The sequence below is a fragment of the Pelobates fuscus genome, chromosome 10, assembly GCF_036172605.1.
Source record: "Pelobates fuscus isolate aPelFus1 chromosome 10, aPelFus1.pri, whole genome shotgun sequence".
Lineage (NCBI taxonomy): Eukaryota > Metazoa > Chordata > Amphibia > Anura > Pelobatidae > Pelobates > Pelobates fuscus.
The window spans coordinates 99,665,416-99,692,323 of record NC_086326.1 but is presented as its reverse complement, the minus strand read 5'-3'; the positions used below and the strand labels follow the sequence as shown (position 1 = coordinate 99,692,323).

Sequence of the window (26,908 nt, the reverse complement as noted above, 5' to 3'; positions counted from 1 at the left end):
CATAAAAACACACAAATACAATATAACAATGGAAGGCAATAAGAATTCTGCAAAAGACAAATAGTGCAATTTACATTTAGAACTGCATACCTATTTTTACACCATCAAATTACATTCAGGATTGAACTGTAGCCATACAGTCATTGACAATGACAACAGATCTCCCAATGTAGAGGACACCATAATAAACTATTACTTTTTTAGACACTCGTGCAAAACTAGAACGTTTGTGATACACGAGCGCCATCTGCTGGAGTTCTTTTAAACAGTCTGAACAAAACTTCTACAGTATAACAGAGCTGGTTTTATAGGCCAGTTGGATGACATAGATGACATGAAGTAAGCAGTTCGAATTTACTGGCTGAGTAAATCACTCATTGGTAAGTTACTGCCACAGTCCAGAAAGAGCTTACAATCAGCACATGCCATAAATGTTCCATACAACAGGTAATATTTAAACAGCTTTAAAATTTTGTGCAACCTCTACATTATTCCTTATTTATTTTTCTTAGCATGTTTGAAACCTCTGACTGATCCGTGGCCGAAGCATATGGTTCGAGGGACCCTTAAACACAAACAAAGATAAAAATGTATGGTTACAAACAGTACTTGCAGAGAAAATTATTTATGTGTTATACAATATACCAGATGGTATAACCCATTGGTTTTAGTTCAGTAACAGGAGACTTCTATTTTAAAACTTCAAAGACTCTTGTTGGCATGGTGCCTGAAGATCGGAGAAGATACATGTGGTTGAATAAGGGAATAAGATCTCAGCTTGGCTTGAAGACTTATTAAAGGCTATAATATGAAAAGGAGCCAATATTGTTTATGATTAATAGAATATATTTAGTCATGTGAAAGAGTGAGGTAAAATGGATATATATTTATATATATATATATATATATATAAAAGGAAAAAAATCGTCAGTAGCAACCATCTTCCAATTTTCCCTGATCACCGTCGATACTTGTTGTGAAGAATTGTGAAATGTCATAGGGAATACCATCGTTTGTATAGGTTTCAGCACCCGGCTTTCATAACCTCTATTTGCAAAGTTTTGGGTCATGGTATCCAATTGTAATTCCATCTTGGCTTGGTTTGAATTATTCCGAATAACCCGCTGGAATTGTGCCTTGGGTATAGATTTCTTAACCCCTTAAGGACACATGACATGTGTGACATATCATGATTCCCTTTTATTCCAGAAGTTTGGTCCTTAAGGGGTTAAGTGCGGTAGGATGTGCACTATGTGCATGCAATAGGGTGTTTCGATCGGTGGGCTTAGAATATAGAGAATACTCTATCCCACTAGGCCCACAAGACAATTCCAAGTCAAGATATTGTACTCTATCGGTGTTTATATTGGCTGTAAACCTGATGAGCGAGGAGAGATGATTCAATGCATGTACGAGACCCTTAAACCTTTTTAGGTCATTAATTACTACATTCTATATCATTTTTTTACATTATAATAATATTTGTAAGCATCTTTCACATGTTCACTTGTATACACCTATCATGGTTGTTTTAATACACTGTTCATGGTTATTGAACGCACTTGGTTGCTTAGCAACCTCTCTCCCAGCCGGCATCCACTATGTCACTTATCACGTGTACATTGGAGGGCGGAGCTTCAGGATAGGTGCTGGCGCACACCCGGAAGCATAGACGGCGTTTAGCCGCGGTTGATATGCCGCACCGCTCTTTGCAGCCATGACAGACATGGCTGCCTAGTCGGCTTAATGTTACCCTATCATGTATAGAGTTGGGGGTGGAGCTTAGCAGTCACCTAGTGCGCATAGCCAGAAGTACACATGGCGGAAACGCCACTGACACAATGCACCTGGGTGAGTTATTTCTAATTATTATTATAGCTATATATTGTCATTCTTTGCATGCATTATGTGTTGTCCTATCATATTTGACCCTGATGAAAGTCCCGAGCGGGGACTGAAACGTTGGTCGCAGATTTTAATGTGATTTAATAAAATATTTGAATTTTAAAAGACCGGTGAGCAGCTACTTTTTTGTATTTCTTTTTTTCTATATATTATATATATATATAAATTGCAGTAGAAATAATCTGTGCATTTGCAACTGCATGTTGTGTAGAGAAACTATAAATTAAGATAGGCTGGAAAAACGTCAACAAAGATGGATCAGAAGCGAATGGTTAAAAAAGTCATGGATGATAATTTCCAAATTAACCACTTGACACTTTACTGACAACTTTTAAACTAATTTTGAGGTCTGTGTAAAGTAAACAACCAAATAAATCAAGAAACCTCCTGAATGTGTCATGGGCAGTCTGTCTATAGAAGGACTTTAACCTTGCTTTAGGCCTTGGTTGCTAAACACATTGAACCACAGCGGATTCAACTGGAATGTTACAGAATGTGTGCATTAGAGTATGTCAGACACCAGGGGATTTAAATTTACATGGTCTTTCTTCAAGAAAGAACACAGGTGGTTTTTTTTTACATGGTCATCCTGCTCCATTTAACAGCCAGCCCCTCAGTTAACCAGGTGTATTTAAACTCAGACCACAGGTATCCAGGTTGCATTTGCATACTGGTTTAGCAATGTGTATACTGCGCCAGGAATCATTTGTACATAGAACTTCAGAGGGTACGATGTTGAGGATACCCTCAGGATACAAAATGAGAGTGGTTCTCCTATAGCTACTATATTCACTATGTGCACTTTATCATATTGTACTGTACCATTATTGTCCTTTTTTTTTCTCTCTCTCAACATCGTACCCTCTGAAGTTCTATGTACGTATGATTCTAGGCGCAGTATACGCCATACCCTTTTCTGTTCAACTATCACACGAGGTCTTGGGAATCCTTGTATTGTATACAGCAGCCCTTACATATCCATTGCACTATAGAGAGAGCCCAGTACCCTTGTTGTTTCCTGGTTTTGCAATGTGCATAATGCACGATCTGCAGTCTTTATTCCTGGTTAAGTGTTTCCTGAATTTCGACCTTGGCTTCTGTGATCTGAATTTACAACTGCACTCCACCTGGTCCAAGCTCTCATTAGAATGTTTTAGATTCTTAATTTGCTTGCTGATTTGGCCTCGTTATATCTTTGGAATTTGGTATTCTCTTGGCTCCAGATGCCACCCAGCCCATGCTGCCAAATGATGTCATGATCCTGGGAAATTCCACTATAGATACAAGAAGCTGCCTTTGCACAGGTTTGAGTTGGGTCCTATTGTTCCAAATACCCATGGGATCCTACTCTAACAGCTTGTATGAGTTATAGTCAACCCTTTCTCCATCCTAAGAGCTTCCTACTTTTGAACTATTACATTTCGGACTTACTCTTTAATATGCAGTTGCAAAGATAATTTGTTGCAGTGATATAACTTTTTACAAATGGACCATAGGGTTCCTTATGTATACCTTATTGAACAGTGTTTATTTAATCTGTGCCCAATAATCCATGCTTGTAACCAATTCTGAATTGGGCATTATATATGTCTGCATCTATTTGGCCTCAAACCTGTTTTCAATTTATCAGTTGCCTTTTGCCCAAATTTGTTAATTATTCCCAAAAATTCCCTCATTAAAAAAATAAAATAATTTTTTTTATTAAACTCTGCACCTGAATATTTTGGCACAAGCATCTCGTGCGCAGAAGCTCTGACATTATTCCAGACAGTGTACAGTGGATAAGTAAAAAAAACAAACAGCAAGCTAGATCGAGAAGGGGGAAAAAAAACAGAAAAACAAAACAACTTATGCATATCTGGTAAGCTGCTTTTAGTCATAGGCATTGTTTTGTAAGGATGAAATAAAGCAGTTTTTGTCAATTTAATCTATCGTCTGTGATGGATTCTTGTGGATCTGGGCAGTCAAACGTAGCCAAGTTGGTTGTTCACTGCTTCATCACTATCCTGACATAGTTTATACACATTTTATATAATGATAGCCCTGACATGTCACCCATAGATAAAATAAAAAAAACATTTTGCTTAACTGAATAAATTGCATGGAATGTAAATGAGTGCAGTAGTAGTTAATGGTTACCCTCAATATAAAACCTATAGACGATAGGGTTTGGTGTGCTGAGGGACGCCAAGCATTTTGAAAAGAAAGAAAAATTTGCTTCAAAAAGTTTGCTTCATTTTATCAACTACCGTATATACTCGAGTATAAGCCGACCCGAATATAAGCCGAGGCCCCTAATTTTATCCCAAAAAACTGGGAAAACTTATTGACTCGAGTATAAGACTAGGGTGGGAAATGCAGCAGCTACTGGTAAATTTCTAAATAAAATTAGATCCTAAAAAAAATATATTAATTGAATATTTATTTACAGTGTGTGTATAATGAATGCAGTGTGTGCGTATGTGTGTGTGTATGAGTGCAGCGTGTGTGTATGAGTGCAGCGTGTGTGTATGAGTGCAGCGTGTGTGTGCATGAATGCAGCGTGTGTGTGCATGAATGCAGCGTGTGTGTGTATGAATGCAGTGTGTGAATGCAGTGTGTGCAGGGCCGGTGCAAGGATATTTGCCGCCGTAGGCAAAAAAAAATTTGCCGCCCCCTCCCCCCCCATATGTCCTGACTTCCCCTCCTCCTCCCTTAGTGGTCCTTACCTCCCCACCCCCGTGTTCCTTCACCCCCCCCCAGTGGTCCTGACTCACCCCTCCCCTAGTGGTCCTTACCCTCCCCTCCCCTAGTGGTCCTTACTTCCCCCTCCCTCCCATAGTGGTCCTTATCCCACCCCTCCCTCCCATAGTGGTCCTTATCCCCCCCTCCCTCCAATAGTGGTCCTTATCCCCCCCCTCCCTCCAATAGTGGTCCTTATCCCCCCCCCCTCCCTCCCATAGTGGTCCTTATCCCCCCCTCCCTCCCATAGTGGTCCTTATACCCCCCTCCCTCCCATAGTGGTCCTTATACCCCCCTCCCTCCCATAGTGGTCCTTATACCCCCCCTCCCATAGCGGTCCTTATACCCCCCTCCCTCCCATAGTGGTCCTTATCCCCCTTCTCCCTCCCATAGTGTTCCTTATCCCCCCCCCATCCCTCCCATAGTGGTCCATATACCCCCCCTCCCTCCCATAGTGGTCCTTATACCCCCCCTCCCTCCCATAGTGGTCCTTATCCCACCCCTCCCTCCCATAGTGGTCCTTATCCCCCCCCTCCCTCCAATAGTGGTCCTTATCCCCCCCCTCCCTCCCATAGTGGTCCTTATCCCCCCCTCCCTTCAATAGTGGTCCTTATCCCCCCCCCTCCCTCCCATAGTGGTCCTTATCCCCCCCCCTCCCTCCCATAGTGGTCCTTATCCCCCCTCCCTCCCATAGTGGTCCTTATACCCCCCTCCCTCCCATAGTGGTCCTTATCCCCCCCTCCCTTCAATAGTGGTCCTTATACCCCCCTCCCTCCAATAGTGGTCCTTATCCCCCCTCCCTCCCATAGTGGTCCTTATCCCCCCTCCCTCCCATAGTGGTCCTTATCCCCCCTCCCTCCCATAGTGGTCCTTATACCCCCCTCCCTCCCATAGTGGTCCTTATACCCCCCCTCCCTCCCATAGCGGTCCTTATACCCCCCTCCCTCCCATAGTGGTCCTTAACCCACCCCCTCCCTCCCATAGTGGTCCTTATACCCCCCCCCCCCCCCCCTAGTGGTCCTTATACCCCTTTTTTTTTTGTATTATTAATTTTTTATTAGTATTATTATTTTTTTATTATTTCTTTTTATTTATATATATTTTTTTTCGTACCCCCTCCCTGCTTGATATATGGCAGGGAGGGGGGCTCTCCTTCCCTGGTGGTCCAGTGGCAGTTCAGTGGGGGGGGAGAGGGGGGCTGGCAGAGCTGTAACTTACCTGTTCTGCAGCTCCTGTCAGCTCTCTCCTCCTCTGCGCCGTCCGTTCTGCTCTTCTGTCAGCTTACACTGGAAGTCTCGCGAGAGCCGGACTTCCAGTGTGAGCTGACCGAGGTGCTGACCGGACGGCGCAGAGGAGGAGAGAGCTGACAGGAGCTGCAGAACAGGTAAGTTACAGCTCTGCCAGCCCCCCTCTCCCCCAGTCTGTATTATGGCAATGCAAATTGCCATAATACAGACCTTGACTCGAGTATAAGCCGAGTTGGGGTTTTTCAGCCCAAAAAATGGGCTGAAAAACTCGGCTTATACTCGAGTATATACGGTACTTTCTATATTGATTTATTCACATAACAAATGTGAGTGTTTGATCCATCTTTACCTGCATTTGCTGTAGAGGTTAGATAGAGCTGTGGTATCTGCCGCAATGTTGTTCTCAGTTGATTCATCACTAGCATTAGATGAAACCACATCCATGGACTCCACAGCAGGTTCCTCCATATGATCGGTTTCCATAGACAATGCTTTGGCCACATTCCGGTCTTGCTTTGTTTTGCTGCAGAGAAAAACAACAACATTTTACTTACTGTAAATTCTTTATTTCCATAGTATTAGCCACAGTACCAAAAGGACGTTCTTCTTTATCGGAAGAGATAACCTGCAGATGTAATGTTTAAATTATGCCCCACCCCCTCTCAAACCTTTAAATACATTGACCATGGGGGCTATGTCAACAGCTACAAGAAATAACCAGCAAACACCAAATTACTGCAAAAAAAATAAGTTTAATGAAAATGGAGAGAAACATGTACTGCCGCTAAAAAAATATTAAAAAGAATTTACGGCAAGTAAAATTTCTTGTTTTCTCTACGTTTAGCGACAGTACCAAAGTGATTTAGCAAAATCGGATAAGGGTAACTTGTGTCACAAGTACGTGCAACACCTTTCGCACAAATTATGCTTCAGCTGATAAATGGATGTCTAACCTGCAATGCAAAAGTGTTAAACGGTGACCATGTTGTGGCTTTACAGATGTCTTTTGGAGAAGCATGCGCCTTTTCTGCCCATGTGATTGCCACTGCCAGAGTAGAGTGAGCTTTCATTTGCACTGGTAGATTCATCCCCCGGGCTTCATATCAACCCTCGATGGTTTCCTTAATCCAATGAGGAATAGTATTCTTAGAGGCTTCTTTACATTTTAATTGTCCTCTGAAGTTGAGGAGACTGATCTAATCTGCGAAAGGAAGCTGTTCTGTTCAGGTAAGTTTGAATAGTCTGATATACATCCAAGGAGTGAAGCCTGGCTTCCTTAGGATAAGCTGGTTTGGACAAAATGAAAGTAGTACAATTATCTGGTCGATGTTATCCTTGTTAAAGACTTTAGCGCATTAAGTAGGCCTTAAATGCAGCACAACTTCGTCTTGATGGAAAATTGGGTGGTACTCAGAAGCTGATACAGCTTGGATCTCTAAGGCTCTCTTGGTTGAAGTGATAGCAATTAAGAAGGTGACTTTGACTGATAAGGATTTTAGTGGGACCTTGTGAAGAGGTTCAAATGGACTCTCACATAAGGCATTAAGAACTAGACATAGATCCCAAGTAGGAAAAAATCATTTTTGTGGAGGGTGCACCTACCAGATGGCTTTAACAAAATGTCACGGTTGCCCCCAGGCTGGCTGGAAGTTGGACCGTAGAAAAGGATGCTCCTAGCGCTCACCAAAGGAACATCAGCACCGTAGACACCATAACTACTGCATAGTCACCATAAGTACTGCAGACTCCACGAACCACCGCTGCTGGGCTGGTATCTCGCCGTCTGCTCTGCGCCCTGGACCTACGACCAGGCTCCAGGTTCCAGTAGGTGAACCTCTTCCTTCTGTAGAGTAAAGCAGGATAAGGAACAAGAGCTCTTACAAGAGCTCAGTAGCTAAGGGAGTATGAAGAGCATAGCAATCCCTGTAGTGATTATAGCTGTCCCCTACAAACATGAGTCAAGGCTGCAAGTTAGAGGGTCAAGTCATTCTGTTTTATTGACACCAAAATAACCTTCTTTAATGCAGGATCCCCTTAGATAGGACCACCCACAGGGCGTTACAAAACAACCAATCACACACGTATATTACAGAAAACACTCCCAGCAATTACACACAAAATCCTCCCCTCTGCCTGTGATATAATTATGTTACACAAGGGATTAACATAATTATCACAGACAGTAAAAATACAGTTTTTACACATACCCTGTAACTTTAAAACCATACATCCAATCTTGCATATTATTAATCAGCACACTTTAAACATAAACACTCAAGAATCAGCCAAATCCTTCCAGTAGATCTTACAAGAGCTCAGAAGCTAAGGGAGTATGAAGAGCATAGCAATCCCTGTAGTGATTATAGCTGTCCCCTACAAACATGAGTCAAGGCTGCAAGTTAGAGGGTCAAGTCATTCTGTTTTATTGGCACCAAAAGAACCTTCAAATCCATCCAGTAGATCAAAAGTTAGACGGAAGTCCTTTATGACCGACCGCAAGCACATTTTCCTGCCCAAAACAGTTCCATAGATTTGGGCTGTGCGGTCGGTCAATTTCATGCAGAAAAACGACGTACGTTCGAATCTTCGAACGGGACTTAGTCTCTGCAGCTGAAAGTTCAGTATGGGAGAAGGTAAGGGTCAACTGTTTTTAAAGGGCCCAATCTCCCAGGGCCATAGTCATGCGGGAGGAGGCTGGCAAATAGGCTTCTCCACAATCCAGGGAAGCAGGGCAATTTATCATTTAAAGGGCCAGTTACAAATAGCAGTTTGTAACACAAAACTTCGTAGAATGTATGAGGCAAGATCTTGCAGTAGGAAATGACTGAGGGCTGATATTTGCACTTTAAAGGTGGTGACACTTAAACCTTTAGAAAACCAAGATCTCAAAAATTTCAAGATTTTCAGAATGATAGGATTCAAACTAATCACAAAACTCTTTACTGGACAATAGGAGGAATTTATTCCATATCCACAAATAAATTCTTAACATGGATTTTCTGGTAAAATTAATAATTACTTCAATTAAATTGTTAGAAAGGCCTTTTAGAAGCCATGCCATGAACAATAGTAGTTCCAATGGAATCTCCTGCAGCTGAGGACCTATAAGTTGCCAAACCATGCCATTTCCAGGAGTTTCAAGAACCAATCCCTGTTTGGCCAATAAAGGCATGATGGCCACGATCCAAGCTTTTTCATGGCACATTTTTCTGAGGATAAGAGAGATGACCGCAATTGGTGGAAATACCATGTTATGGAGAGAAAATCTACATAGTAGCTACTGTTTGTGTAGGGAAGCTAATTGTTTTAGTTTCCGATTTCATCTGGTGGCAATCAAATCTATTTATGGCATGCCAAATCTTTCTATGATCATGTTGGATACTTATCTGCGGAGGAACCACTTTGCTTATCTCCATCTGTCTCTGCCACACCGAAACAGCGCTCACACCTCCTTAGGGAGCTCTGGGCATTCCGAACATCGGTAGCAATGATTCAAGAAACACATTTTAAATTAAACTCCGAACCGATCCTTCGGGACCGACATTACCCAAGTGGCTATTTTGCATCACACCCTCAAAGTAAGAAATCTGGAGTCGCAATCCTTTTTTCTCACACTACCCCTTTCACACTGATTGAGCGGAAGGCAGACCCGGATGGGCGATACCTTTTCGTGAAGGGCTGCATTGCTTCCCAGCTCTACACCTTCGCCACCAAATATGCACCTAACTTCCTGCAACATGTATTCCTGTCTTCCACTTTGCGGATGTTGGTGGGGTTTTCCAAGGGTACTTTGAGGCTCGGGGGAGACCTTAATGTCCTCCTAGAACCCGCGTGGAATAACTCCCGAGGACACAGCACAATACCTTACAGCTGTATAAGGTTTATCTGAAGGGCCTTGAGGCACCTCAGAGTGGTGGATCGGAGTCCCCAGGACACCTCCTCGAGAGGTAACAGGGTGCAAAGTTATTTGGCCACACACGCCAACAAAAAATTTGAGGCTGACACAGCTACAATCTTGGAGCAGGAACTGACGATCAAGGAGCTGCAGGGAGCTTTTAAAACATCGAAGACGGGGAGGGCACCAGGCCCAGATTGGTTCCCATTACAATACTACAAAAATGTAACTCACTGCTAAGGGAGGGCAAATTGGGGATGGAATCCCTGGCAGCGCACATTACGGTTCTGTCGAAATAAAGGTAAAGACCCTGAACAGTGTGTTGGCTATCAACCTATCTCCTTACTGAATTGCGATATTAAAATATTAGCCAAATTTCTGGCGTCACGCATGAAGTAAGTACTCCCGGACCTGGTACATGCCGACCAAAGCGGCTTCGTCCTTGGGAGAGAGGCGAGGGATAACAACATCCGTCTCCTAAACAAACTGAAACTGGCCAAGGAGTCACGCCGTCCCCTGGTTCTTCTAGCCACGGATGCTGAGAAAGCATTAGACCAGATAAACTGGCAATTCATGTTACTCACACTAAAAAGCATGGGAAATGGGGAGGTGTTTTGTACATTTGTACTCCACCCCAACATCAATGGGGGGCTGTCGCCCTCCATACAGATAACGAATGGGACCCGCCAGGGATGCCAGCTCTTGCCTCACCTCTTCGTGCTGACTCTGGAACCTCTTTTAGAGGCCGTCCAACAAAACCGATCAATCACTGGATTTACACATGCAGGCACCTCTTATTTTACGTGGAGCGGCTGCCGATTTCATTCCCCAATATTCTTTGAGAGTTCCGGGAAAAATGTGAGTTGAACAACTTTAAACTAAATTTAGACAAATCAGAAGCTTTAAATAGCTCTCCTCCGAACCGGGATCAGGAACTCCTGATCTCGAATTACTGCTTCCGTTGGTGCAAAGATCGGCTACTATACCTGGGGATCTGGATAACATGTGACTTACACCTGTTAACTTTCAACCACTCCTTAACAGCCTTCAAGCTGACATGAAGACATGAACCCCACTTCTCCTGGACCGAGCAGATTAACTTGATAAAGATGAACGTCCTCCCCAGGATCCTCTACCTCTTTCAGAACATACTCCTGAATTTGCCTTTCACTTTCTTCAAATCCCTAAACACAGCTGTGGTGCATTACATCTCAAGGAGTCGGAGACCCAGACTTCATACGTCGCAACTGATGAGATCTAAACTCGAAGTGGGCTGGGCTTACCCTTCTTTCAAACATACTACAGAGCTGCACACTTGACCAGAAAAGTGAAGTGGCACAAGACCGGGACCAAGAAAATATGGTGCAGCCTCGAACGTGAGATGGCGGGCGGCCGAATCCCGTCTGCCGTGTGGCTGACAGAGGAAGGATCCAGGGCATTGATATGGGAGCAACCATTCATAGATGCCACGCTGAAGATATGGTACCAAATCAGGTACAAGCTCTCCCTCAACACTCCCGGGGGCCCAATGTACCCGGTCCTAGGAAATCCGTATCCGCCAGGCCTGGCGAGCACTGGAGTTTTTACATGGAGGTCCGTCCATTCGACTGTCAGACATATGTAGTAATGGAAAATTAAAGCCCCTTCGGAACCTGCTACCAGACAGAGCACCTACGACTATGGAAACCTTCATCACTGCACACTCACTGATTCCTGCATTCTGGCGCCGGAAGGACCCCCCTAACTATCCTTAGGAGAGTGGAGGAGATACGCCAGATGGAGGAATGGGTAGCAGTGACCTGGGGTACACTAGACCCACACGAAGAGGTCTGGAAGACATGGATGGTGTACTTGTGCACTTGAGACTGAATACGCTGGCGGTTCGGTTGTGGGGGTGAAAAGGGGGCTCAGGGAGGGTCCTATAAGGGACTGGGCGGCCATGCCGGGGCTGCATGCTCACTCTCTTCACACACCTTTTACCTTCCCTCTCTACCTTGCTCTCTCTCTCCTTAACACCTTCTCTCCCAACACCACTTGATCAAACACCCACTCACTATTACATACAGCACGAATACTGAGCTAGTGTCAGGGTACCTGAGGCCTCTACCTCTAAGGGAGGTAGAGATTTGGTGGTTTGCCCGTCCAGGCGAGCTGTTTCCTTCGTTCCTCGCGGTTCATCCAGTCACTTAAACACCGGCCGCGAGGAATCCACGTCCTTTTCTAGCGGGACGCTCAATACGTGACGTCATGACGCTATCACGAGCGACCTGTCACTCAAGTGTCCGATATCCAATCGGCACTTGTCAGAGGCGTGATTACCATCCAGAGCCAGGGTATTTAAGCTTACTTCTCTCTTCAGCTCATTGCCCTGTCGTGGTTCTAGCTTGTCTAGTCACTCAGTGCTCTGGTATTCTAGTTTACTCTATTTGGTTTTGACTCGGCTTGTTGTACTACCCTGCTTCTCTGTTCTCCCTTGACCCGGCTTGTCTCTCGCTTATCTGTCTTCCCGTACCCTCGACCTCGGCTTGTCTCTGACTATTCTCTATTACTCTCGGTACGTTAGTCCGGCCATTCTAAGGCCCGGTATACGTACCTTTCCACTCTTTGTACTCTGCGTGTTGGATCCCTGTCCCGATCCTGACATTACGACAGGGCCAATGGATCCTGCAGGTACAAACAGTCAGCTTGGTTCTTCTGATCCCAGGTTTGACGCCATGGAGCATAGGATGGATCAGATGGCTCTAGCACTACAGGCACTTTTGTCTCGTGCTAGTAACCCACCTGAGGAGACACGTACTCCTTCTATTTCTCCTGCAGTCTCAGGTCTAGAGGTAGCCACTGTAGGTGCTTCTTCCCGTATTACCCCACCAGTACGTTATGGCGGGTCACCGGAGAAGTGCCGTGGTTTTCTGAACCAGATTAGCATCCATTTCGAATTACAACCCCGCTCTTATCCTACAGATAGAGCGAAGGTTGGATTTGTTATTACTTTACTCATTGAGAAAGCTCTGAGATGGGCCAATCCTTTATGGGAGAATGATAATCCACTAGTCTATAATTATAATGCCTTTGTAGCTGCGTTTAGAAGAACTTTTGACCCTCCTGGTAGAAAGGTCAATGCAGCTAGATTACTGTTGCGCCTTAGACAGGACAATCGAACACTTGTGGACTATGCACTAGAGTTCAGGTCCTTGGCGGCAGAAGTTAAGTGGAACGAACAGGCTTATATAGATGTGTTTCTGAATGGGTTATCAGATGTAATTCTTGACGAGGTCGCTACTAGAGAACTCCCTGAGAATTTGGAGGATTTAATTTCTTTTATATCTCGTATTGATGAACGCATAAGAGAGAGACAGAACACTCGAGATAGGACCCGTAGACCCTCCTTTAAACTAGCGCCTACCTTTCAAAATTCTGAGTTCGAGGACTTACGTATTTCTGAACCTATGCAGATAGGCAGTACTCATCTCACGGAGAGAGAGAGACAGTACAGAAGAAGGGAGGGTTTATGTATGTATTGTGGAGTCAGAGGACATTTACGCCTAAATTGTCCTAATCGTTCGGGAAACGCTCGCACCTAAGTTTCTCTAGAGGACAGGCCTTGGGTGTTTCTACTTTGTCCTCTATTCACAACTACAAAGAGTTCAGGCTTCTGTTACCCGTTTCTTTGAGGTGGGAGAAGGGAGTAGTAAAGACTATGGCACTAATCGATTCTGGAGCTGCTGAGAGCTTTATAGATCAGGGTTTTGTTGCCAAGCATGCTATCCCATCCCAGTTAAAAGAGACACCACTGGCTGTTGAGGCCATCGATGGTAGACCGTTACTTGAGCCTGTTATTTTCCATGAGACCATACCGATTAACTTAACTGTTGGCATCCTACATAAAGAGGATATATCCTTAATGCTCATTTCTTCTCCATCTATTCCCATAGTACTGGGGTACTCCTGGTTGAGGAGACACAACCCTATTATTAATTGGGAGTCAGGGGAGATAGTTTCGTGGGGAAAGAATTGTCAAGAAAAATGCTTGCGGAAGGTCTTACCTCTCGGATTAACTAACACATCGACTACCTCTGACAATTCTACAGAGACACAAATTCCGCCTCAGTATCTAGATTTAAAGGCAGTATTTGACAAAAAGAAAGCCGATACCTTACCCCCACACAGGTCCTTTGATTGCAAAATTAACCTACTCCCTGGTACCATGCCTCCCAGAGGTCATGTATACCCATTATCTACGAAAGAGAACTCAGTTCTAGAGGAGTATATTCACGAGAATTTAGACAAGGGATTCATCAGGAGGTCCTCCTCCCCTGCCGGGGCTGGATTTTTTTTTGTTAAAAAGAAAGATGGTTCTTTGAGACCTTGTATTGATTATCGAGGCTTGAATAAGATAACCATTAAAAATGCCTACCCGATTCCCTTGATCACCGAACTCTTCGATCGTTTGAAGGGCTCTACAATTTTCACCAAGTTAGACCTCAGAGGGGCATATAACTTGGTGAGAATCCAGCAGGGACATGAGTGGATGACGGCATTCAATACTCGCTATGGTCACTATGAATATACGGTTATGCCTTTTGGGTTATGCAATGCACCAGCGGTATTCCAAGATCTGATAAATGAGGTTCTTAGGGAATTTCAGCAAGAGTGCGTCATTGTATACCTAGATGATATACTTATACATTCTAGTGAGATTGAGACTCATCACAAGCAAGTCAGGAGGGTTTTGCACAAGCTTCTTCAGCATGGTTTGTACTGCAAGTTGGAGAAATGTAGCTTTGATCAAACCCAGGTAACCTTTCTCGGCTATGTGATCCCTGGGGAGGGATTTAAGATGGATCCGGATAAACTCCAGTCCATTCTAGAGTGGCCTTTACCCAAAGGTCTTAAAGCCGTACAGAGATTTATTGGTTTTTCCAATTATTATAGGCGCTTTATTAAGGGCTATTCTTCAATTATCGCACCTATCACTAATATGACCAAACAGGGGGCTGATACTAAGAATTGGACTACTGAAGCTCTTCTTGCGTTCAAAACTCTCAAGGAGCTTTTCGCTTCCGCTCCAATTTTAGTTCACCCCGACACTTCCCTGCCTTTTCTGCTTGAGGTAGACGCATCAGAGACTGGTTTAGGTGCTGTCCTATCTCAAAGGTTGGGTGTTGATAAACCATTACATCCATGTGGATTTTTCTCTAAAAAATTGTCCGGTACTGAGAGCAGATATGACATTGGTGACAGAGAATTACTAGCGGTTATCAAAGCTTTGAAAGAGTGGAGACATTTATTGGAAGGTACTTTACATCCTGTTACCATTCTAACAGACCACAAAAATTTGTCTTATATCGGAGAGGCCAAGCGTTTGTCCTCCAGGCAGGCTCGTTGGTCATTGTTTCTTACCCATTTCAATTACGTTCTGACTTACAGACCTGGCTCAAAGAATTCTAAAGCCGATGCGCTATCTCGCCAATTTGAGCCTTCTGCTTCAGTTGAACCACTTGTGTCTTCCATTGTACCCAAATGCAATATTATTGCTAATACCAGTCTTAAAATTCATTCTCCGCTACTTGACCAGATCTTGAAGTCACAACATCTAGCTCCCGGAAACACTCCTGAGGGAAGAAACTTTGTTCCTCCTGAACTTCAACTGGAGCTCTTACAATGTTTTCACGAAAGTAAGATAGCTGGTCATCCTGGTATTCGCAAGACATACTCTCTGATATCCAAGGATTTCTGGTGGCCTTTACTTCGAAAAGATATTGAGGAGTTCGTCGCAGCTTGTGAGACTTGTGCCAAGACTAAACTACCTCATGCTTCTCCATGTGGCCTGTTACACCCCTTGGACGTTCCTGAGAAACCTTGGTCCTGTTTGTCCATTGACTTTATCGTTGATTTACCTGCTTCCAAGAGACAAACTGTTATTCTCACGGTGGTGGATAGATTTACTAAGATGGCTCATTTCGTACCATTACCTAAACTTCCGACTTCTCCTGAATTGGCGGAGATTTTTGCGAGAGAGGTTTTTCGCCTACATGGGATTCCTTCGGAGATTGTTTCTGATAGAGGTTCTCAATTTGTCTCACGTTTCTGGAGATCCTTTTGTTCTCAAATGGGTATCAAATTGAACTTCTCCTCTGCCTATCACCCTCAGTCTAACGGAGCTGCTGAACGTACTAATCAAAAGATCGAACAGTATCTACGTTGCTTTGTTTCCGAACACCAGGACGATTGGGTCGGTCTGATTCCTTGGGCGGAGTTCGCACACAATAACCTTGTTTGTGATTCAACTCGCTCTAGCCCTTTCTTCATGAACTATGGCTTTCATCCTTCGATTTTTCCTTCGGTTTCCTCTTCTCAGGGGATACCGTCGGTTGATGATCATGTCGCCAACCTGAAGAGATTATGGGATCATACTCGGCAAATTCTATTACATAGTTCTTCGTTGTTCAAGAAACACGCTGACAAGCATAGAAGAGCGGCTCCTGTTTTTGTTCCTGGGGATAGGGTATGGTTGAGTACTAAGAATATTCGCCTAAAAGTCCCATCTATGAAGTTTGCTCCTCGCTACATAGGTCCTTACAGGATTCTCACTCGTATCAACCCGGTTGCGTATCGCCTTGCTCTGCCACCTGCCTTACGCATTCCTAACTCTTTTCATGTCTCCTTGTTGAAACCTCTTATTTGCAACAAATTCTCCTCTAAGGTTTCCTCCCCTCGTCCTGTTCAGGTGGAGGGTCGGGAGGAGTACGAGGTCAGCTCCATCATTGATTCCAGAATTTCAAGGGGAAAATTGCAATATCTGGTCAACTGGAGGGGATATGGTCCTGAGGAGAGGAGTTGGGTACCTCAGGAGGACGTTCATGCGTCTCGCCTTCGCAGAGCATTTCACCTCCGCTTCCCATCTCGCCCCGGTTCCTTCCGCCCGGTGGGCGTATCTGAGAGGGGGGGTACTGTCAGGGTACCTGAGGCCTCTACCTCTAAGGGAGGTAGAGATTTGGTGGTTTGCCCGTCCAGGCGAGCTGTTTCCTTCGTTCCTCGCGGTTCATCCAGTCACTTAAACACCGGCCGCGAGGAATCCACGTCCTTTTCTAGCGGGACGCTCAATACGTGACGTCATGACGCTATCACGAGCGACCTGTCACTCAAGTGTCCGATATCCAATCGGCACTTGTCAGAGGCGTGATTACCATCCAGAACCAGGGTATTTAAGCTTACTTCTCTCTTCAGCTCATTGCCCTGTCGTGGTTCTAGCTTGTCTAGTCACTCAGTGCTCTGGTATTCTAGTTTACTCTATTTGGTTTTGACTCGGCTTGTTGTACTACCCTGCTTCTCTGTTCTCCCTTGACCCGGCTTGTCTCTCGCTTATCTGTCTTCCCGTACCCTCGACCTCGGCTTGTCTCTGACTATTCTCTATTACTCTCGGTACGTTAGTCCGGCCATTCTAAGGCCCGGTATACGTACCTTTCCACTCTTTGTACTCTGCGTGTTGGATCCCTGTCCCGATCCTGACAGCTAGTTAAGATGGAGCACGCTAAACTCTCTCTACTTTCCTCCCTATTTATAGCTATGCTATCTTACAGCTTCATGGTCTGCTCATGGCGGAGGAAGTCATTGACCCAGCAAGGGAACATCCTCCTACGAGCACAAGAAAGCACTAACTCAAGGGAAGATTGGGGCAAAACTGAGCGTCACGGAAAGGCTGCGGCAGGCATGATGGAGATTCGAGCAAGGGCCAAACTCTGGGAAGCTTCTATGGGGACTTAATAATGTAGCGCTTTTAGTCTCACAGGTGTGAAACGTTTCTCTCAACCCGTATACCACACATAAACACCGGGTCTTGAACTCTTTAGGCAGCAGCGGACAGCTCTCCAGCACCCCCCGTAGCGACAATCACCAACGCATCATCCCCTTGACATAAGGCCAGGCAGCACATACCTGAGCAGAAACAGGTCTGTTATGCTGCTGGACCATGTAATACATGGTTTGTACTACAAAATAAATAAATAAATAAAATAAAGACTTTACTAAACACGAGATTGTCAAAATAAGATTGCCTGCCACAATGTTGACTATCCCTCTGAAATGAATGGCTGTGATGTCGGAGAGGTTTCTTTCTTCTCAGATAGAGATTTATTTACATCATTCTGAGAGGATTTTTGCTCTTGTACCTCCTTGTCTGTTGATGTATGACACGGCCATGACATTGTCTGCTTATATTTGAACAGGTTTGAGGTGAATTTCTCTGTGAAATGCTTTTTTTGCCAGAAGAACTTACAGAAGTTCACTGAAATTTGATGATTTTTGATGTGTCCTGGAATTCCATTTCCCATTTTTCATGTGAGAGTCCATACAAGCACCCCAGCCAATGTCTGAAGCATCTGTTGTAATTCGGATTCAATGATTTTGTTTGAAAGATAGGCCTGCTGTAATGAAGCAGGATTTCTTCCACCAGTTTAGTAGTAACAGGGCAGCTGAAGAAACGGTCATGCTTGTGCCAGGTCTTCCTGATCTCTTGACTAAGCCTGTAATATTTCCCCTTGTCCTTGCCTTTGCCCATTTTACAGATGGGATATTCGAGGTTAGTAGGCTCAGAATGCCCATACAACAGATAGGAGTCTTTTGTAGACCTGAAAAAGCTTTTTTTTTTTTTATCTTTTTCCTTTCAGGAAAGGGTATATATATATATATATATATATATATATATATATATATATATATATATATATATATATATATATATATATATATATATATAATATCTTTATTTTTCTTAAAATATATTTCCATACCTAGGAATACAATTATGGAGGCAAGGGACAGCTCTGATTTTCTCCACTTTATGATTCAACCAAGGGCCTCGAGAGTCCAGATTGTTAGCTGAATGTCCCTGTGCAGTTTCTCTTGAGTTTGCCTTTAATTTCCAATAGTCTAGGTATGGGATTAAGGCAACTCCCTGTTGTCTGAGGTAGGCGACTAATGGAAATAGGATTTTGTAAATATTCTTGTAGCTGTTGATAGACCAAACGGCAGTGCCTTGAACTGGAAATGGGAGTATCCTGTTTAATGATAACTGCAAATTTCAGGAATTTTTGTTGACGCTCTGTTCATTGGAACATGGAGATAGGCATCTTAGGTCTGGCGAGGCCATAACGTCTGTTTGTTGTAGAATATGGGTTACTGATTAAATGTTTTCCATGCAAAACTGTACCCTTTTTAAATCTACTCGTGGACAAAGGCTTCCCTCTATTTTTCCATGACGAATAACCTGGAGTAGACGCCCTCCAAATTCGTCTTTGAGGGAGCTTGAGGGTTTCTGAAAGGAGTGCTTGTTCCTTTGCCAGATATTTCATTCTTGAACAAAGAAACTGAGCTGCTGGTTTTTCTGTTAACCGTAATGTGTAGCCATTTCTGATGTTTTCTATAATCCATGGGTTGTATATTGTTTCTGTCCATTGGTCAAACATTTTTTCCAATCTGCCTCCTACTTTTCCTGTGGCATCAAAATGTTTTCCTTTTGTCATTTCTGTCTGATGTATTCTTGTCCCAAAATCTAGTTTTGGTTTGTTTGCACAAAATATTTCCTCTTTTTATAAATAGTTTTTCTTTTGCCCACGGTAGGATGGTTTCTTATTCCATCTCATTCTTTTTTCTGGAGGTAAAGCCTTTTTAGTGTCTGATTTGCTTGATCAAGTCATCCAATGCGATACAAAAAACTTATGTCTTTCAAACAGGAGTTCACATAGTGTATATTTTGAGGCTGAATCCTCCAACCAAGATTTTATCCCAATTGCTTTCCTAGCTTCTGATTCAAGACCATGGTTGCTGCTAGTTTAATGTAGTCTTTCATCCGTTCGGTTGAAAACTCATTTGACAGTCTGAAATTTTATAGGAGACTTACTGGATCTTCCTCAGATTATTCTGCTAAGGAGTCCTTCTAGGGAATGTACCTCTGAATTCACTGTTCCAATAACCGCTGCTACTGTGAGCAAATCTTTGCTCTGAAAAATGATTTTACAAGTGTTTTCTGCCCTTTTATCCATTGAATCTTTAGGAGTCACTGCTTCTTCAGTGGAAATTGTTGTTTTCCTGGTCAATTGTGCTATAGGAACATCAGCCTTTTGAAGATCTTCCCATTTATCAGCCTTCTGCAATTTAAAGAGTGTTTTAAATTGTTTAGAAATAAATGCACACATTTCTGGATGCTTCCATTCACTTTTCATCACATCGAACTATTTTTCCTTGGAAAACAATTATACTTTTCTCCTGAACAATTCTAATGTTTTACAAATTTCCTTAAAGGGACACTGTAGGCATCCAGACCACTTCAGCTCATTGAAGTGGTCTGGCTCCAGTGTCCTGATTGCCCTAAGTGCTGCAATGTAAAACATCGAAGTTCCATAGAAACTGCAATGTTTACATTGCAGCTCTAAGTCTGCCGTCAGTGCCTGTCTAACAGACAGTCACTAAAGGGCTTCCTGAATCGTAACGGATCTTTGGTCCAGTATCTGATGCTGGAGGTCCTCCCTTTCTGCATGAGGACCTCCAGCGTCAGATTTTCCCCTATAGAAAAGCATCTGCCGCACATGCGCATAAGACACAGCTCATCACAAGATGGAGGAGGGGGCGGAGTGTCGGCCAAGCGTCAAAGGACATTGGCGCAGGTAAAAGGTAAGTACATAAAGGGTTTTTAACCCTTTATTCACCATGGAGGGGGGGCGCGAGAGAGGGGGCAGCGGTAGTGCCAGGAATACAGCTTTGTATTCCTTGCACTATAGTATCCCTTTAATTAATTTGTTAATTTCAGATGTATGAAAACCTGTTTCTTCATCTGATGCTTTACTCATGGAGTTGGATATGTCTGAGCTCCTTGAACGCTCCCATGGAAGCTTCTCTCTCTCTTTTTTCATTTTACCAGCAGATTCTGATTCCAGCAGAAGTTTTTTGTAAAATTCAGAAAAGATATATTATCTTGAAGCCATGTTAGGAATGATAAAATTTATTTTTGCTAGGATTTTCCAAGCGACTCCTTTGAGCATTGGTTATAATATTTTTTTTTCCAACCATGCGGGAATGGTATTCCACAGTATGTAAATACTAAAGGTTTGGACTTCTGTGTGACTTCCTTTTTTTTTTTGAAGTGGCTAAGCTTTTTTTCTCATTTCTTTGGTGGTACAGGGCCTAGACATCTGAGGAAATAGAATAGAATGGAAATGTGAAGGCTCAAAGACCATCACCCGAATAGCTCAGCTCAGTTGCCCCCCCTCTCCAGAAGCTAGTGCAGTGCCATCTGCTTTAGCAGAAAGAACCACAGCTACCTGTCTGTCCAGCTTGCAGGACAGGTAAGAACTGACATGCTCCCTTTGGTCAAGATATTTAAGGGTTTGAGAGGGGAAGGGACCCATTTCAAAAATTAAAATCCACAGGTTACCTGTCCCCATAAAGACAAACATTTCTTTGGTACTAGTATTTAGATTTAAAGAAACACAACAGTGTTAGAAATACAAATATGTGTTCCTAATGCTACAGTGAACTGTTAAATGTTTAGGACCCTAGCATCCACCTGTAAGGAGTTAATAAGCAGTTAACTTTGCTTTCTCCCAAGCAACACAGCTCTGTCCATGGCTGGCCCTGCCTACTCGACTGATATTATCAGAGATCGATTATCTCAGCCAATCCAATGTTGTCCCATAGGAAAGCATTGGGAGGCTCGAGTGCATGTACAGCAAAGATGCAAATCTGGTTGACATAGAGTTTTTTTTTTTTTTGTCAGAAGCACGTCTAGTGACTGTAAGAGTGAGAGCCACTAGACGTATTTTAATACTGCAATGTAAACATTGCCCTGCAGAATGGTAGTTTTACACATCAGGGACATGGAACCCAGACTGCTTCATTGAGATTAAGTGGTCTGGGTTCCAATAGTGTCCCTTTAAAACCCAGATTAATACGCAGGTGGTGTATAACAGTTCTAGAAAGTAGTTATTTAAAGTAGAATAGTGAATCAGCCTAACAACAAACTCTTCCATGATTTGTCATGCTTATCTAATACTTGAGATGGTGAAAAGCTTTGAATACATCTATGATATACAATTTGGACAGATAATGCATAACTGAAACTTCTGCACACAATATTACTGTATAAACACAGTTGGAAAAACACTGTTATAAGCACTTCACTAATTAATGTTTATATACAGTGTAATATTTAGTTGATCATTAAAATTTAAGCCTAAAAAGGCATTTCTATTAAGGAAGGCCCAGCACTGTGTAATCAGTAATAACAGCAATCCTTTACCTTAGGAAAATCACGTCTTCCGAGAACTAACCATAGAAGAAATACATGTGGTCAGGTAATAAAAAGAGAATGTTTGTCTAAAAACATTTAAGATATTTTGTATTCAAGTAAAATTCAGCAAGCATGTTACCGCTTTCAGCTCAGTGTCTTTCCTGAATTTCTAGCTCTCAATTGATAACCATAATTCCACCCACTTCTGGCATTATTTCCTATTATCTTTCTCAGAGGGCTGTATACTTCTTCCCCAGCGGCCAACATCAAGGTAAACTTCTTAGTTGAGTACTATTTTAACAATTCACCTTTCGGTTAAAAAGGCTTAAAGGACCACTACAAACATGTATTCCTGACACTATACTGGTAAAATAAAGTCCCCCTTGGTAAAGGATTTTACTTACCTTTCTTCCCAATGCCACCCGCTCTCGCTGTGGCTGATCCCACCTCCATGGCTTCATGATCTCAACTAATCCAGTAGTTTCCAATGGGAGTTTATTGCGTGACAAAACACTGTGCTATGCCAAACGGCATTTTCTCATATGAGGAATGTTCAGCATCTCCATGCAGAGTGTGGAGACGTTGAACATCAGTACGGCACACTATGCAGTACTGACCCAGGAAGCACCTGTAGTGGCCGCCTGAGTGACGGACACTAGAGGTTTTCTCTAAAAAGGCAGTGTTTACATTAAGAAGTCTGTAGGGACTGACTATACTCACTAGAACAACTACAATAAGCTGTGTCTCTTTAAAGTCAAAGCAAAATTAGTGCTTTAAAGTCAGGAGAAAACCTGAGTTTGAAGCTGCAACTGGCCCATTCTTGCTGAATCGTATGTGAATATATATATTTTATGATTTTTTAAATAAATGTTCTATTTTTTCCCCTCACCACATATTTTCCTTCTATGGATCGTGGTCCTGGGAGATGTGATTTACCTAAGGTGAATGCTGCAAGTCCATTAGATACTGTAGTATAGGCCTGTCACGTGTAGAGTCTATATGTGGGCTCAGAAAATGTTGTTTTTTAGAGAGAATGCCGACAATGTCTTGTGATTTAATTTTAAAGGGAAACTATAGTTATAGCTCCCTATACCGCCAGTGTTCCTGGTAGACAGCTACTAGAGGTGGAGTTAACCCTGGCAGGTTTTTCAGAATCTGCAATAATTACCATTGCAGGGATAAGGGACCTCGGACACTGCACCCAGACCACTTCAATGAGCTGTTCCTTTAATGATCAGCTAAATACTACATTATATTTGCTTTATGTGTTAAATCATTTGCAGATACCTTTGCAAATACGAGCTGAATAGAAGTATTGTATGTTTATATATTCCCACCTAGATGGATGTTTTTTTTGTTTCAGAAGTAAATTATAACATGAAAAATTTACAAGCAAAACATTGGGAGCTAGATGATCATTTCGTGTAAGGAGGGTAATTTTCTCCATGTAAATCTTGACATATAAGAAGTTATGTGACACATTATAAAATCAACATTTTCTTTATCAGATTTACTAGTGATAACAAGAGAATGTATGCAAATTAGATGTACCTTTTGTTTTTTAGGGGTTTGTCAAAACGGAAATCAGATGGATACAAATGTACTTTAATCAAATGATCTTTCCGCTCCCTACCCGTCTTGAATTTCTCCATGCAACCCTCCACCAAGCACAGGAACTGAAAGCAAAATCAAACCGTTAACAGTTACTGAATACAGAGAAAAGGTTTGGTTAATACCTTTTAAGATTGCAGAAAAAAAAGAGAGAGAGAGAGAGAGAGAGAAAGAAGCATTCTTTGCTAAACTCCGATATTAAGATACATTCCCTTGCAAAGAAAAGCAAAGCATTGGCTCTTTAAAATGGTTACTCGAATCCTTTTATCCAAATGTTTGCTTTTTCTTCGTTTCTTTATAGTGCTCTGTTGGACACCGTTTACTATGCCCCGACCCCCCTTGTTAATTTAAAAAGACAAAACAAAATACCAATAAAGTTAGGTTAATACCTGAAATCCACCACTCCCTGTCTGACTACATCACTCCTTTTCTCTCTGTGGACCAATCAAATGCTTCTCATAGAGAGGCATTTAATTGGACCATTTTATCTGTTCGGAGCACATGCTTGTGGTCTGCGCCATTAAGGGAAGGGAGTGGACAGAGTGAGGGATGTGGGGAAATTAGAGTTAAAAACAAAAACAAAAAAAAAAACAAGGCTAATAGGAGGTGTGGGTGGCACTTAGAATTAAGCATGGAGGAGGTGACATATACACTTCCCCTTGCAGGCACTGATTGCAAGGAAGAATCTAATTACGTCTCTTGACAGCATGCAGTACACGCGCACAACAGACTTAATTTTCACGTCAGATTTAACATGAGAACACCTGCGACCCAACTGAAGAGTTCAGGGTTGTTTACATCCAAGCAGCCGGTATGGCTTATGAAATGAAGTACCATGTTATCCTTCTCGGACATGATTTGGAAGAAGGCATCATGCCATTCAAGGATGTGAATGTCCAATAATCGAGGAGATGGAAAGGATCGCTTGCAAATTGAGCAGGCATTTCTGTGCAGTGTGTTATAGTGATGCTCATAAGACTCCAGGGTGTTAAAAAGTTGAAAGCAGCCTTCATTTTGGCATCTGAACTCTGCCACTCTGTAATGAATGGGGACAGAAATAGTTACTTAGATTGACAAGAAAACAAGTCCAATGAATTCTGTCAAAAATACATGTTCAGTTGTAACTGACCCAGAAAAATAAATAAATTAATTATTCATGTCAAGATGGAAAAGTTTTTCACTCTTGGAAATGCTCTATCACATATCAATTAATCTGCCCTAGCCATGTAAAAAGGTAAGCTTAATGCTATTTTTTTTATTTATTTGTTTAGAGGAGAGGCATTTTTGTAACTCTTCTCTGTCAGTTATACACTTACTAAAAGCAGGAGAAGAGAGACATATACACAAGACAAGTTGAAGCCAGAACGAAAATAATGCATTCCACAATGGGATCTAGACAAACTACAATTGGAGAAAATACTGTTGATAACTCAAATTGCATACTTGGTTCCTTCTTCCACTTCTCTGATGCTTCTCAAAATGCCCTTGAGATACAACTGCCGATGAACATCGCCATCCTGTGCCAAATGAGAAAGATAATTGCAAAAGAAATCTAGGTGTTTCCATAATTCTGTTCAATTATCTCTCTACTTATTATTTATATACTGATGTATATAATTCTTAGACGATGTTCAACACATATGAGGGATATAATGTCATGCCTATGTTAAAAATGAATAGTCACTAGAAAGATTTATGCAAAGGCCAATAGAATAAATGGTTATTCACTAGTGAGAATTGGCAGGAATTCAAAGTGAATTCCAAAATTTAGGCCACCATTTTATTATTATTTCCATTTATATAGCGCCAATAGATTCCGTAGCGCTTTACAATATTATGAGAGGGGGATTTAAATATAAATAGGACAATTACAAAAAACTTACGGGAATAGGTTGAAGAGGACCCTGCTCAAATCGAGCTTACATCCTATAGAATGTAAGCTCGATTGAGCAGGGTCCTCTTTTATCAACTGGAATAGGTCTCCAAGTCAATTCTGTTTTCAGTCTGTCTGTTTTGCAGTGCCAGCTGCATTAAACACTTCAACAGAATATTGAATTACGTAATATTAAACAGAATATTATTTAAATATTTCATTACAAGCATTCCTAAAACAATCATTGTACACATGAGATGGACACAAACTACTGTCCGTTTCTCTAATTATCAGTTGTTTCTAGAACAACTAGTAATTTAGGACTTCCTTTTGCCTAGCCACTTAAGGACACACAATGGAAATTTTCCAGATTATTACCTTTTATTTCTAAAGGCTGTGTCTTTAAGGGGCTAAGGGCATAGGGCATCACACAGACAAACTTATAGGTGTTTGTGAACCAATTGGACATATTCCATAACCCTCCAGTCAACAAAAGGTGATGAAATATACCTTATGAATTGATATACATGTCACAAGTAGCAGTAACCATGGGTTTTTAATAGACTTTTACTACATATTAAACAGAGTTATTCAATAAAGTGAAAATATAAGGTGAATTCGAAGTGAATTTCAAATTTAATGCCAGATTAACTGAACAAAGTGAAAATATAAGGTGAATTCGAAGTGAATTTCAAATTTAATGCCAGATTAACTGAACTGAAAGTATTTCCAAAACAAGTAACAGATCCAATGGTATGAAAAAGGAAAATAGGCTCAAAACTATTTGAAAGAAAATAAATAAATAAAAACCAAATAATGAAGACACTTTCCTTGGCCCCATACTAAGAGATGTGGCGTGAAGGGGGGCAAACTAATACCCTGCTTGGATTCTGGGATCCCTCTCTGATTTGAGCCCAAACACCAATGAGCTCCGAGCAGCAACATGTGTCCCCAGTGAGCCATGCATGAATTAGCTCACATTACTCGTTACCCAATTGATGTGCAGTTTATTTTCCCAAACATACATGTTAGTGTTTTTGGTAAGCTGATACATTTACCTCGAAGAACTCATGCTCCCTGGGAAATCGGACCCTGAGTAGGGTGACGGTGTCCCCCAATCCCTGCCTCCTGTCAGCCTGTAAAACCGGCAGGTCAGCCAGGTTCAGCACTGCAGCCGGCTCGGACAGCGCAGAGAGCAGCTCGAGAGGCACCATGGTCCATGGGGCAACCTGAGTCCCTTCACCACCTCTCTCTCACTCTCTGCGTTCCAAGCAATTCTACTGGTAGAACTTCCGTCTCTTTTGCGTTGCACTCCCGCTTCGGTGCCCGACTTCCGGTGTGAGACTCTGTGCGTTCCACGACTCGCTGTGGAG

General features: G+C 42.5%; 1 protein-coding gene across 1 annotated transcript; it reads right to left on the bottom strand.

Annotated features, from left to right (window-relative positions):
• Window positions 1-26,837, bottom strand: ZNF511 (zinc finger protein 511). Its single transcript, XM_063434367.1, has 6 exons — window positions 26,594-26,837; window positions 25,106-25,179; window positions 24,497-24,698; window positions 23,603-23,727; window positions 6,223-6,396; window positions 1-565 (listed from the first exon to the last, which is right to left on the bottom strand). The coding sequence occupies exons 1-6, from the start codon at window positions 26,747-26,749 to the stop codon at window positions 496-498; spliced, it is 801 nt and encodes a 266-aa protein (XP_063290437.1). The 5' UTR covers window positions 26,750-26,837; the 3' UTR covers window positions 1-495.
• Window positions 26,838-26,908: the final 71 nt, after the last annotated feature.

Excerpts from the sequence above, each read along its gene's own strand:
- ZNF511 (XM_063434367.1), bottom strand. The coding sequence starts at position 26,749 with ATGGTGCCTCTCGAGCTGCTCTCTGCGCTGTCCGAGCCGGCTGCAGTG. Across the intron at positions 23,728-24,496 it reads TGTCCGAGAAGGATAACATG|TTCCTGTGCTTGGTGGAGGG; the intron begins GTACTTCATTTC and ends TTTTGCTTTCAG. Across the intron at positions 6,397-23,602 it reads AAACCCCTAAAAAACAAAAG|CAAAACAAAGCAAGACCGGA; the intron begins GTACATCTAATT and ends TTTTCTCTGCAG.